The 15,118-nt window shown below is 38.0% G+C and overlaps 1 protein-coding gene across 1 annotated transcript in view; it reads right to left on the reverse strand.

Moving 5' to 3' along the window:
- The window catches only part of ROBO1 (roundabout guidance receptor 1), a 684,115-nt gene that overhangs the window by 65,981 nt on the left and 603,016 nt on the right, over positions 1-15,118 (reverse strand). Inside the window, exon 8 of the mRNA XM_063393929.1 lies at positions 14,425-14,552. Coding sequence (XP_063249999.1) covers positions 14,425-14,552 — 128 coding nt within the window. The remainder of the gene's footprint in view (positions 1-14,424; positions 14,553-15,118) is intronic.

Raw genomic sequence — 15,118 nt, forward strand, 5'->3', positions numbered from 1 at the left:
ATCATTATTCATCAATATCAAGATCTTTCCATGGTAAAATTAACTTAAAATCTCCAGTGAAGATCAATCTGCAACATTGCTGAAATGGAACAGTAACACCTACAGCCTTTCTAAAGCATCCTAACATTTACAAATGGAATAAATTTTTCTGAAGCTAATATCTATTTAAGAAGAAAGTTTATTAAAAATTTAATAACATGCTAAGGCATTTAGGCCACACACAAATCTCTTTAGTATAGGATTGCTGTGTCAAGGTCATAAGGCTCCCTATTAAACTGCAAATGCCAAGTAAACCACAATTAGAAACTAGTTTGAAAAGATTCTTAACCCTTTTCTTTGTCATCCAAACCTGAATTTCATTAAAATATTCAAAACCAAACATTTATTGCAAAATACTACATTTTTCAATGAAAATGATCAGTGGTAAATTATCAAACATTAAATGATCCTTCAACCGTAGTTCAAAATTTCCATAAACTTTGAAGTGGCTCAGATCCTGCAAGGTGACTTTGCTTATAAAAGAAAGGCATGTTAGAAAGCATTCCAACCTTGTATCAGTGACGGAAAGAACAGACTGAAAATTAAAAGCCAGAAGCAATGTATTTTGAAAATATACACAGATACTGACCAAAAAAAGAGAAAAAAGTTAATTAAAAAAGGTTAGTTGGTGATAATTACAGTAAAAGTCCAAAAACACATAATTTTTAAAATGCATGCTACACTTTGGTCTTATCACTTTATCTTGAGAGTAAACCAGCTCTTGTTGAGCACGGGCACATTTTTATATCGAGCAGCTAAGCACGCTCAATTCACCACCCTCTGATACACACGTGCAGGAAACCAGTAATACCCACTTTGCCAACATTCATTAGGCATGAGGAATCCTGGCTTCCTGTTCCAATAAGTACTGGAGGACTCCAGGTGTATTACGAAAATGAAGCAGAAAGAGAATCAGATAGAATATCGGAATTTGGAACATGTTGAAGACAAGAAGCTGCAACTGCATATGCCAAACCTAGATCAACCAGATTACAGTGTTTTAAGAGACTTTTTTTTTTAAGGAAATAATCTCAAAGAGAAGAAGTTTAAATTACCATTTTCCAAAGATTTGAGTTTTAAAGAATTATTCTGGATGGGCACTAGTCCTCTTTAAATGGTATTTCTCAAAAAGAAAATCAGTGTGAATTACTGTGCTCGGATTATCTGTAAGTCTACAATTCCTAAGAGGAGTGGTCAAGAAATGTTACACAGGAATTCCTGAGAGAACTCTGCTCTTCCCCAGGATCCAGCTCCCAGGTACTCCTGTTCATGTGTAACTCTATTTTTCCCAGTAACCATTGCTTTTGAACTGAAAAGATCTTTACTAAACTTGCAATTACAGTCGGATGTGCTCTGGAATTAGAAATTATTCTCCACAGAACACAACTCACTGTACATGAAACAGCCTGATAAGAGACTTAATGGAATGCAACTCTTAAGTTATTCTTTTTTCATTTGTTGAGTAGTGCCAAGAAGAGGAAAGTTCAGCTTTCTCAGCAGCAATGCAAAGCTCCTCAAGTCCTCTACTGTAAACTCACTGGAAAATGCCTAACAGATAGAAAACTTACTTGGGTGCTCAATTATATTTCTACAAATTAAATTAACTTCTAAGTGCTGAATTTCCTCTTTTCTTTTTTTGAGACATTTTTTTACTGTAGGTCAAAAATAGCCCTGCCAAGCAAATCCATTTTTTTGCCCACCTGTGAAAACATAGGGGATACTGATACATGAAAATAAATCCCTTTAGAAACAGGGCATCACATTGGTTGCAAATCTGTGGAAAGGGCAAAGGGTGGAATTTCATAGAAAAATTTGAACAATTCTGTCAGAGAGATATCATGTGGTTTAAAAGAACAACAATAATAGCAACATCTACAACAAAGACCACATTCTTAGTCTGATTTGCAGGCTGTTTGCAGGATATCTAAGGTTACTAAAACTGAGAAGCAAATAGTTTTTCCTCTAATTACAGCACATTTTATTTGAAACCACTTTCAATTAAAAAGTAAATTAATTTTCCTTGTGTTAATCGTGGCTTTTCACATGGCAATTAGGTGGAATAACCCGTTAGTAAAGACAGGAAGTTAGCACGTAAAACCGCAACTACCAAAGGAATAATACTTTTGCCTTTCATATAATTTCCTTGACATGCAAGGCTTTTCAGGGAAGATGTGTCCAATCACTGAACAAAAACCAAAAGAAAAGTGGTTTCCAGTCTAGTGACGTGATCTTTTAATGCCTTATTCTTTCCAGCAATCCTATCAACCTCACTGGGACTATTGGTATCATTAAATCCACTCACAGGAGTAGGAATTTACTGTTTTAGGTCTTAAACTACAGCCTAGTACAGTTGCCAGATGTTAATGGAGCAACTATTACATTTGACAGATGTAGTTTTGTAGGTTCACATGATAATCAGGTTGGAAGCAACCTTGGAGGTCTCCATTCCAACCTCCCGCTCAAGAGGGTCAGCTACAGGGTCAGTCAGGGATTGATCCAGTCAGGGCCTGAAAAATTTCAGGGAATAACAAATGCACACTCTGGCAGCCCACTCTACTGCTTGGCTGTTCTGCCAGTGAGGAAATGCCTTCTGATATCCAGCCTCAATCTACCTTGATTCAATTTAAATCCATTGTTTCTTGTGCTCCCTCCATGCACCGCCGGGATGAGCCTGGGTCTGTCTCACCCTGGGCTCTCATATGAGACCTCAACATGCTGTGTAACAATGCCTACATCCCAAAAAGACACATTCTGTAGCTCTCCTCACAGAGGTGAATGCAGATGTTGATCCAGTGTTTCTCTAGAACCGACTGGTTTCCTCATAATTAGAATAAAATATTACAGTGTTGTGTCCATTTCTTAGTCGGCCATTAGAAGCTTCAAGTACCCCATTCTTGATGGTTTGGTAGCAATTATCTATCTCAAAAGGAGTAAAATGATAGAAATTTTCATTGGCATATAGTAATAAGGTCCTTTTGAGATCTTGAGATCCAAGGTGATACTTAACTACTAAAGAGTATTTTGTTCATCATGTTTAATACTCATAATTATTGTTCTCACTATTACTATTTACAAATATCTTCCAGGTGTTTGGAAGATACCCTGTTATTTAACTGACACAAGTTGAATACTTTTGATTGAAGCTCAGTGTGTTTCACTTTTTATTATTTTAAAAAAATCTTCCCGTCTTTCAGGACTGCGGGACACTAATAGAGGTTATTAGAAAAGAAGCAAGAAAATATAACTCTGCACTAGAGAAATTAAACAATCCCAATTTTCAGGCCAATAGTTACACGCAACAATCAAGCTCATATCCAAACTTTAGCTTCTGTATAAACACTTGGGCACTATGACTAAGCTAGAAAATGGCAGCACAATGAAATTTGGATTCCTTTCAAGGAATTTTGCGACACATTAATCCCAGTTCGAGTGAAATATATCGGAGACTGCATGTGCCTGTAGAAATGAGGTGGTAGGAGATGGGACAGCAGTATGAGCAGATGTGCTGGAGTAGACAGTGGAGTGAGAAGCTGGAATTTCCATTGGGATTGGCAGGGTACAGACTAGACAGTGAGAGGGGAGAAACTGCAGAGCTAGCCACAGAGATAGCACAGAGATTGCTCAGAGACTGTGTTATCTGTCACAAACTCAGCTGTTTGTCATCTTCATATGAAATAAATGGGTGAGAAACCCACAGCTTATGACCTCCATCTGAAATACGTGGGTACAGAAAATTTGGGTACTACAGTCACATGAAGAGGAATGTAAGAGTCTGATAATGTTTAACAACTGGTCAAACACTGACTTTTCATGGCTTAAAAAACAAATGAACGAGAAATCCTGAACAATTCCAAACAAAACCTCTGCAAAAAGCTGCCAACACCTTCTTTTCGAAAATGTTTTTAATTTCTAATCCTGCTAAACTCCGAAATCTATGAAATACTTTTAATGTTCAAATATCTGAATGAGGATCATTGAATACTTCCCTGCAACACGACTACCAGATATTTATGTTGGTGTTTTGCAAAAACTATTATTAACGGAGATAGTTTAAGACAATGTGCCATGTTCCATTTCCTATCTGGTGATTTGTAAGCTATTTGTTCTTATCAAAGCAATCTGAAACTCTCAATATCCTTGATATGCACATCTCTCTGCAGTCATTTGTGGGAAGTATCACTTTCTACAGAGAAATAAACAAAAGCCTGAATCTCTTGTCCTGAATAAAATATAAATGCTGCCATTCAGCTGCCTCAGCCTTTGAAAAAATACAGGAAAATAACACCAGGTACAGTACAAAAGAACTGGGGTATATCACTTTTCATCCTCCCTGGACTCTCTATTTTCAGCTGTCACTTCTTGAGCTCTAAATACATATACACACAACTCACATTTTCCCAGATTTTCTGCTGAGGCTCACATTCATGTGAGACCAGCCTGGGCCACCCTGACTCACCGTGAATGCTTTCACAGTTTGTGGTCCCTGAGCACCACGTTTGACACAGTGCAGCACAAACGACCAAGGAAAGGTCTCACAGTCTGGCGCCAAGCACGCCGCAGCCACAGGGCTGGGGTAAAATGTTTACACGGTATTTTTGATGTCTCAAATCAAAAGTGATGACTTGTGACTCCAAAGCCCCAGCAAGGGAGCGATCGTGGTTTATTGTACTTATGATGAGGGGAAAAATTCTGGTTTAGATTGCTGCTGATTTGTCAGATAAGCACTTCTTAAGTTAAAAGGAACAAACGATTACAGTAACTTCAAATTTACCAAACTCAAGAAGATAAAAATCCGATTGGGAAAAAAAAAAAAAGAGATTCATCATTTTCTATAATTGTAATGTGAAGAATGAAATTAAGACATAAACAGGTGATTTACTAGTTGGAAGAATAGTTCTGATATGAAGACCACCTTTAGAATCGGTAAAATCCATAAAAATGTTTCAGGTTCACAGACAGAAAAGTTAACATGGGGAAAACCTCAGTACCAATTAGGTGCTGCTTTCCTCAACAAACTGTCAAACAATGAGTTTTGTAGGTTTTTTAAAAATTTTCTATTTATTTATTTTTGTTTACAATTGATTCACATTCCCTTTTCTGTCCGAAAACTGGAAACCAGTCAGGTTGCCCTGGTTTTGGCTGGGATAAAGTTAATTTTTCTTCTCATTAGCCGGTGTAGTGCTGAGTTTTGGATTCAGTATGACAATAATGTCGATAACACACTGATGTTTTGGTTGTTGCTGAGCAGTGCTTATCCCAAGTCAAGGACTTCTCATGCTGTGCCAAGTGAGGAGGGACACAAGGAGCTGGGAGGGAGCATGGCTGGGACAGCTGACCTGAACTGGCCAAAGGGATGTTGTATGCTGTGGAACATGATGCCCAGTATTTAAACTGGTGATAACTGGGTGGGAGCTGCTGATCACTGTTCAGGGTCGTCCTTCAGCAGGTGGTGAGCAATTGTACTTGGATTTTATATTTTATTTTATTTTATTTTATTTTGTTTTATTTTATTCTCTCTCTTCATTACTATTACCGGTTTTGTCATCATTAGTATTATTAGCGTATTTTACTTTGTTTCAATTATTAAAGTGTTCTTATCTCAACCCACAAATTTCTGAGTTTTGTTTGTTTGCTTGCTATTTTTCTTCTGATTCTTCTCCTCATCCCTCTTGATGGAGAGGCACTGAGGGGCTGTGTGTGCTTAGTTGTGAGCTAGGGTTAATCCAGGACATGCGCTGGGGCAGTAACACAGACATAGACTGCCTGCAGTTTCTGCCCTGCACAAAAAGTGCCACTCTCAGGGTACTGAGGGGCTGCCACCTGCACTTGTCACTGTGCACTTCCCCCAGAAGCCTCAAGGCAGCTGCATCTGGAAACCTGGTGATCACATCATCCTGACACTGCCCCGATCATGCAGGGATGTGCCTTCTCCCAGCTTTGCAGTGGGAGCAACAAGCAATTTGTTTCAAGAGCTTGTTATTTCCCCTATTGGCATTAAAATATCTCAAGGCTTCTTTCTCTGGTGGTTTAAACTCCACCCTCTGCTGATAAACACCACAATCAAATGGCATTGCCTCCTTATGGATTTCTGGCCATTCTGAGATTTAGTTTAAGCTCAGAGGTGCTTCCTTCCTCAAACCTGATTCAAGAGGCTGGACAGTAAAATCTGGCTCTGTTTTAGCTGTGTCTCAGTCATGTAACTATATTATTTTAAAGTCTAATTTTCAGAAGGTAATGAATTTTCCCTTTAAAAAACCAAGATGGAAGGGCTACACAAGTGTGCATGTTTGTCTATATTTGTGAGGAAAACACTGCAAAAAATTTTGGGAAATCAACAGAGTGTGAATGTACTCATATGAGACTTTTTGCATTGCAACTGATACTAGCAAAAAGTTGAGACAGATCACAATCTGTCCTCCTGCAGGAAGGATTCAATGAGGATTTCTATGACAAAAAACCAAAAATGTGGAAAAAGGCTTTACAATGCAGCTTTAAAGGTAGCACTTCTCAGGTTAATACATGTGGTACACAGTTTAAAATGTGTATGGATCCTTTAGTCACTGCCTTGAGGTGACAAAGAGAAATCTGAAATATGGAGGGTAGAATACAGAGAGGGAGAGAGGAGTATTTAAGATTTTCCAGAAGTTCCTCTCCTAGACTACCTTCTCCCTTCCTTGCTCTGGATCCTCCTAAACCACATTATAAACCAAACATCATTTAGAGAGCACTCTTATGACGAGTCTAACTCCATCTATTTAAAAATTACAGTAATGTGCTACACTATCAAGTCCTCTTTCCCAGGCTCCTCTCTCCAGAGAAGAGCTGTCTTCCCCCGTGTTTTAAATGAACTGAGGTAATTTTAGGCACTGGTGCAATCTAAGTAGTCGTGGCTACAAATATTTATACTAAAGCCTTTTAAAAGAGTGAAAAAAGATGAATTTTAAGTAAACTGTGCAGAAGTTCAGAAAGATTATGATAGATAGATACTATTCAAAGAATTCTTAGGAGTTTCCTACTACATTTTTGACTTATAGTTGAAGATAGTAGACCTGAACAGAAACTGAGTGGGATTTTTTTCCTCAGCTGTTTATGATAGCAAAGAGTACTTCTTGGAAAGGAGAACTTGAAATCCATAGCAACCTTCTTATAACAAGTTAAAGCTATTTGTGAAAAGTGGCCAAGGCCCGGGATCAACGGATACCAACACACACTAAAAATGGAAGGACAATAAATCTCTGCAGTGCACTAACTAGTGATCATTAAAAAGAGGAATACTCTCAGCTAAAGGTATTATTTCAAAAGAAACCTGGATTTCTTCTCAAGGAGATGCCATACCCCCCACACAGAGACAACCCAAGTCTACACTAGCACCCCAAGTTACTTTTCAATAATGTTAACAGGAAGCTAACTGTGACATATTAACAAAATTTAATTATAGGTAGCAAAAAATACAACGTGTAAGAATTCTATGCAAGCCAGACCATCCATCCAAGAATTTTTACTGTCATGGAGGCAGAAATGGGAACGAGATGCTTTAGGAAATAAGGGTGATCTGCAAAAATAAAGAATTTAGGGACACTTAGCCTGATTTGCATACTCTGTCAAAAGACAACAATGCTATCAAAAGTTGCTGGTAGTCTGAAAGGGCCATCAGACCTTCTGGTGGAAACTGGACAAAACCAGAACTCTCAGGTGACTCCTTCTCTGTTCTGAGATCCAATGTGTGACCTTAACTATGTCAAAAGAGAGAGCTCTCACAGGCCAGAGGAAGACAAAAAGAGAACAGAATCCCCTTCAGTGATCTGTTCAGACAACATGGAGCATTTATGAGAACAAAACAAGAAACCTGGTCCATCAGACAGCTTTGTTTTTATTTCTCTGTCCTGTCATCCTATTTCATACTTAAGAGGCTTAAAAAAAACCAGTCATCCCAAACTGGGAATTAGTGTGTGATCATAGGGACAAGAGGAGCACACAAATACCTCCTGCAGAAAATGATAATTTCTATATAACAGTTCAGCCTGAACAAGGAATTTTTTTTCTTACACTGGAAGATTCTGATACTGAGCCTACAAAGCAATCAAGTCCACATATAAAGACAGCAAAATTCTTTATTACCAGTTCTGGAGTGTTATTCAGCACCTAGCAACAAAGCATTTTAGTGTGCAAACAAAACACAACTCATAGTAACAAATGGCACTCAAAACAGCTTACCAAAATAATGTTTGAATGCACTGTCATTCAGCATTTTTAAATTCTTTGTCTTAAGACCAATTCAGAGATTACTGATGCAAGTAAACTAACAAAAGTAAAGGACTGTACTGCAATCACTATTACTCACAGGCTATGAACTAGGCAAAAATAAAGTGTGTATTAACTTTTTAAAAGTGTTTGGCATAATTCAATAAAGCTGATGTTTATTTCAGAATGAACGTATAGTAGAACCAGTGTGCTGAACGACCAATTAAAATTATTATTCCTTGCAATCTAATTTTATTCATAAGCTCAACAATCTTCAAACTCAACAACTTGTAGTAAAATTCTACTTTGTCTATTCCAAAGAAAGAATTATTGAAATGTTATCTTTAGAACAGCAGTCACAGCAAGTCTGCAGCAGTGAAACCTGATACAAAAACAATTGCTTTTTCCACAGCAATGGGATTTAGGAAATTTCAGGCACTAGAAAAGAGCCTTCAGATTTTCTTTGCTACTTTTTTTTTTTTTTTTAATTGAATGCTGAAGTGTGCTACACTAATCTACTTGCTTCAATTCTCTGCAATGATTGATTAAAATGCAGAGTTTTTGAGAACTATGCAGTAAATAAACCTTTTCCAGCAGCTAAAAGCCTTTAGCTTCAACTTATTTCTGTAGTAACATTTCTCCAAATTATTTGGATGCCTGCTCTACACGCTTAAAAACATCTGTCTCAAGCCCTTGTTTCAAAGTACCAAACTAGAGGATGGAATCTTGAAAGTTTTTACGTGTTATTTTCTGTAAAATATTGTCACTGTTGTGAGATTCTGTGTAAAAAACCAAATCAAACCCAAACAAGCCAACATCCATTTAGCACTTAAAAACCATGGAAGCAGTTATTTATTAAAATACTTACAGATTCCTTCTTTTATCCATATTTTAGAAACGCTTCAGGAATCTTAGTGTTCATCACTTGCATCAGTAAGACAAGAACCTTGAGGGCTCTAATCTCTTCTTTAGACAGTTTTCTCATTTCCTGCTGATTAACTTTTAAGATTTCTATTCTTTCACCAGAAATTGGTGGCAGTCAAACTCCTCAGATCCTTGATAGAAATCTGGCATGCTATCAGAGTTTACTGCAGTCATTAAGGGGGAAATGGGCTCTTTAAGCTACAGAAATCACAGGAGATAGTCTCCTTCATTCATCCTGCCAAAAGTTTACTAATTAAAAAAATCCTGAAGTTCATTGGCCAATCATTATTCTTCCTTCCTTTTTCAAGGGACTGAAGGCAGAATATGGCATCAAATCAGTTCTTTGAAAGGAAGAAATACTGATTTAAAAATAGAACATGAAGACAAGTTGAGACTTAAATTCAAATCCTAGTTTTAAAATTCCAGTGGTTAAATTCACCCCTGAGACTGTGAAAGGTTCACTACAATGCATAATAATTGCTGTACACCTCAACAGTATTTCTGTAATCCCATAAAATTGTGAATTTTGTCTTTGTTCCTTTAATGCTTAATGCAGCTGCATTTACAGCCAAGTTATTATGTGTACCAGCAGCCTGACACAGTGGAAACATTTACATGGTATCAGACAGATGAAAGAGTAAATCCTGTTCCTTTATATTCCGGGTGGTATGCTCAGCCCTTCCCAGAAGCCTTATCAAATAAATGTCTTTTACTGTGTGCCTTGAAGCTACTTTGCACAGAGGAGGTGGAAGGAGGAGGAAATTCCAGACCTGAAGCATGTGCCACCTTTTCAGATAAAAATTCCTTGTCAGTAGACTCGTACAGCAAAATCACAGCCAGGAGTCACTTATCTAAAGTTCCACTCTCTCCCTACCTTGCAGACAAGCTCTGTTAACCCTAAAATTAAAGACATCATAATCTAAGAAGGCTTGGTATCAGAGACTGCCACTGTAAAATATGAACTGGCAGGTACAATTTCCATAGGAATTCTTCTTTCTTCCTGCCAAACAGATAACACCGAATGTCTTTAGTGCCTTTGAATGGCAAAATTTACATTTGACAGTTCAGTCACTGCTGCAGCAGGTTTAGGTGTAGGTTAGGCAGGGCCCTGTACCAAGCATTGCACACTCCTCCAGAGCCACTGCTTGAGCAGGGAGAGCAAAAAGAACTCAAAGATCCCTGTTCACTACAAATGTGCTGCTGACTGACCACAGCCACCTACAGCCAGTGCTGGTGTCACTCCTGTGAAGTCCTGAAGTCACCTGAGTCACCTGAGCTGTTGCTCCTGCTCAGTCTCATCTCCACTGTCACTGCTCCGAGGGTTCCAGCTCGCAGAGCAGGGCTGCCACTGGAGCCACAACTTACATTTGTGTGCTTCAAAACAGCTCATTTCACAAGAAATTATAAACTTGTTACAAAATCAGATGTCAAAAAAGCCAAATTAAGTACCGCAAATGGGAGCAAAGCAAATGGAAGTAGGCGAGAATATGTAAAACCTTTGGTTCTTAGATTTGCTGGAGAGCATTTTCATGGTTAAATGTGGAATTTGCAGATTCTTGAAGATGCCCTACTTATATTTGCATTAAAATTAATTCTCTTTCAAAACTTAGGTTCTGAAGTGTGTATTTTTGGTAATTTCATGTGTCTTAGGAATGTTTTTTCAATGATATATGTAGTAATGAAATAGATAATATTTTATTTCCTACAGTCCTGCTTTGAGGCATAAAACTAAGCAAATCACATAACAAAAACCTACACAAAATATGAAATGCATCTTGCATTTATATCAAATACAATACAACATAAATACAATAAATATATCCAGCTTGCTTAGTGCTAGAATAAGAGGGAAGTCCACTGGTTCCAGTGATGCCATTTTTTGGCCCTTTTTTCCTTTTCTGAAGGACATCAGCTACTTGGTGAAATATAATGTGTTGGCAAAATAGAATGTATTTGTAATCTGGGCTGCTTCCTGGCATTATGTATTGACTGAGGTATTTATTTAATAATTAATCATCTCCTGAATGAAATGCTTCCACATGTATTTAGCAATGTCTCTGGATGCCTTACAGATGCAGTACACATTGCTGCAAAATGAAAACAGAGGGCTGAACTCTCCAGTTTTAGGTGTATGGAAACAACATCAGGATTACATTTCCTTAACTATTTAATTTTCCAAGGAGACAGTAAGATAACTTGACAGTTTTAGGGATGGAAACGCTTCTAAGCTGCAGGAGTAAAACACTAAAGGAAGAGTTCAAACTTCACTACGTCAATACAGAACTCCAAATTTGGTTTATAAATATGGCTGAAGTCACAGTGAGAGTACAACATCTGTATGCAGGAAACACTTATGATCCCCAAAGTCAGGAGCCTGCACAGAGGAAAACAGAGATTCCAATAACCATCATCTGTGAGCCAGTGCCACGAGCACGAAGAACAGAAAAATGGAACTGAGACTCCTCTCTTTGTTTTCTGCAGTTCTTACACAGAGAGGGAGGCAGAGCTGAAGTGTCTGAGCTGGCAGCTCCTAGTCCGGGGCCATGGCCTGGGCTGGCTCCCAGCTCCGAGGCATTCCCAAAGCAGGGAGCCCTGCAGGGCTTGCATCATGCAGGGTCTGCTCCACGGAGCAGGGGCAGAGCTGAGCAGGAGGAAAGGGTCCTGAGGGATCCAGGAGAGCTCCCAGGAGCGCTGTTCAGCACGTCCCATCCACACTCCCTGACAGCTGCGTATCTCAATGGCCGTGGCGCTGCACGCTCCACCTTTCAGTGCCCCAGATAACCCGCCACGCTCGGGTCAGCCACAGTGGAGTGCAAATGATGAGTGGGGAAGAAGATAAATCCTTTCCTCAGTGCTGCCAACCCCGGGGCCCTGCAGAGCACTGCCTGCAGCCCTGCCTGCTCTGCCACGTTTCACTCCCTGCCACAGCCCCACTGAGCAGACACTTGACAGACGGGGACTGTCCCTTTCCTGACAGGGACACGCGTCTTGGGCCACCACTGACAGCTCTCATATTCCTTCTGTGGCACAGAAATACCACAGCCTGTTGCTGAGATACTGAAAGGGAAAAAACCCAAACCAGAGCTCCACAAATAACCCTGACCCACTCAAAGCCACGCCAAACCCCTTCCTTGCCCTTTGCTGAATTTGACATGCCTGCAGCTGTAATGTCTGAGGCTGTGATTGGCAATGCAGCCCTCTGTTTACAAATAGGCAACAAAAATAACTCAGCTTGGCACAGCAGAACACATATTTACTAAACTCAAAAGATCATGTGACAATAATCAAAAGTACAGGAAAGAGTTGTCAGTTGCATTCCTTGAATCACCTAGAAAAAAACCTATAAAATCACAAAAAACCAACAAACCAACCAAAAAATTCAAAGAGCTGTGTGTCTACAGTCAGAGCAATCTTCTTTTAGTACTGAAACAAGATCAGTCTACTTTTCTACACAGTCAAAAAGCTGGCTCTTTAGAGAAAACAAAACAAAAAAAAAGTGTTTTAACAAGGAAAGAGGAGAGGAAAGGAGGGAAAGAGAGGAGAAGGCAGAATAAGGAGGAAAAATGTGAAAAAATCTCAATGGAAATGCATTTTCTAGAGGAGTATTTTTTTCCCTCCCATAAAACTCGGTCTCTTGGATACACTAATAAATGGATTTTGGTCATAATTTATTTCATTACCAAGTACAAATTGTCCCTACACATTACAATTTCTCACATCAATCCCTCCTACAAAGACATTAGTGCAGACAAATGGCTCAGGAGGTAATCCATTCTCACTGGGAAACAAATTATCCCACAATAATATCCTCAGAGCAAAGCTGCCACAATGTAAATAGCTACTGTGTAATACAAGCACTTTAAAAATTAGGATCTTGATGAATCAGGACTTAGGCTATGATCTTGTTCCTTAAAAATACCAGTTTATTATCAAAAACATCTCACTCGATTTCTAGCATTTACATACTTAAGTAATTTTATATCTATTATCACCACTAAGCTAAATGAGATTTCAAGTATGTTTTTGTTTATTATTTTGAATAGGACTGTGAAAGATTAGGGCTACCAAGAGTTACTTTCCAGAAATGTAGGAAACCAGTCATTAAAGCAGATTTTCTTAATAGTAACATTTTATAGGATTAACAGTTGATTTAGGACGTGATCTTCAGAGCAAATCACCATTTAAGAAATAATTCAGTCTTTTCCCTTTGAATAAACTGTTCTTACTGCTCACAAGTTTATCCTTTATTCTACAACACTGAGCCTGAGAGCTGGTTATTTTACAAACATAAGGTATGAGTTTTGATGCATAATCATCATGGTGACGAATAAAACAGAACATCTCAAAATTCTTGGTTTTATGAGAGCTTCAACAAAAGAATTCAATACTTTCCTAACAGAGGGACACCAAATGTTTCTGGTGGAAAAAGAGGAGCAGGTTAAGGACAAGACCTTTCCTGTTACAGTAAATGTGTCAAACTAGAGGTCTGTTACCAAATAAAATACTTTTAAGCCCATACTTCCCCAGAACTCCGTAATGACTAATTCCTGCTGAACAGAGAAGAGGACAGAAGGACCCATCAGTGGCCAGAAAAAAGCATCAGGATGACATCATTGCCTGTCTGCTAGCCAGGGAAGGAAGAGAGGGATTATCTGAATAGTGAACATCTGGATTGTGTATATAAAGGCAGTGAAGGATTTTTATACACATTAGTTCACCGAGTTCCACTGAATTTTTATCTTACAAAGAAACAGTAGTGCTACGATACGCTTCTAAAATGAAAAAGCAACAGGAATTCCAGTGGTCTGGGTTAGTGTATTAAAAGATACACAAACAGATTTATCATTCCCTGCTTCTCCACTATACTTAATTGGAAAAACTTGGCAGATACTTGAACTTACAACTCTTTCCTTTTGAATTAAAACAATGCAGCTTGTAACACTGACTTTCTGTGTTTCAGATACAAAGATTGCAAGTGACTTGATTCTGAACTTCAAGAACTGAAATTCAAAACACACTCAGTTCCCCATCCCAGTATTGTAAAGACTGCTTAAAAAAACTCTTACACATGAAGTGTTTCCATTTCCTCACAATACAACTCAATCCCAATTTGTATTTTCGCATATTTTCATCTCTAGAGTTGTAGTACAAACAACAAAACCAACTTTACTCTAGTACAATTTTATTCAACTTTCCTCTTTGCAAAAAATTCATTCTTACCTTGAACTGTTAAAGTCGCTGACGCCTCTGCTTTTCCAACCATATTTTCTGCAACACAAGTGTATGATCCCATGTCTCCTGCTGTAACTTTCCTGATTTTCAAGGTATGATCATCACGGATTTCGTATCTTTAAATATACATAGCAGTTAACAATGAATAGGAACAACTGAACTTTGTACAACTTCTGTAAAGGGTAAAAACATGGGGGATTTGCTCTCAAATATTCTTATTTCTGTATTTTCCATAATGGAAAAAAGTATAGATACTTTTAAATTGACAGTGTAAAATAAAGTTTTAAAACCAAAACATATCCAAGTATTTGAAAAACTTATTCTGATATTATTTGCACACAGATGCAGAACATCTTAATTGTTAGAATTCTTTTAATAAGTAAATATAATAATATTTATTATTCTCCATCTGAATGACAGATTTTTATAATACGGTTGAAAAGAAAATATTGTTCCCAAGAAGATCAGAATTGCTTGAAAGTCAAGATAAATCACAATTCATTCTTTTTTTATTCTCTTTTCCTTAAAGAACAAAACGACTTCTTTCATTTCATCACCTTTCTCCCTTTTTTGTGTAATGTACTCAATGTGTTTCTATTTATGGTAAGTAGATTTTTCTCCTAAAAATGATAGTTTTTATTAAAGCTATGACATTATCACTTGGCCAAAGCCAACTGTTAAA

This window comes from Prinia subflava, chromosome 3 (assembly GCF_021018805.1).
Source record: "Prinia subflava isolate CZ2003 ecotype Zambia chromosome 3, Cam_Psub_1.2, whole genome shotgun sequence".
Lineage (NCBI taxonomy): Eukaryota > Metazoa > Chordata > Aves > Passeriformes > Cisticolidae > Prinia > Prinia subflava.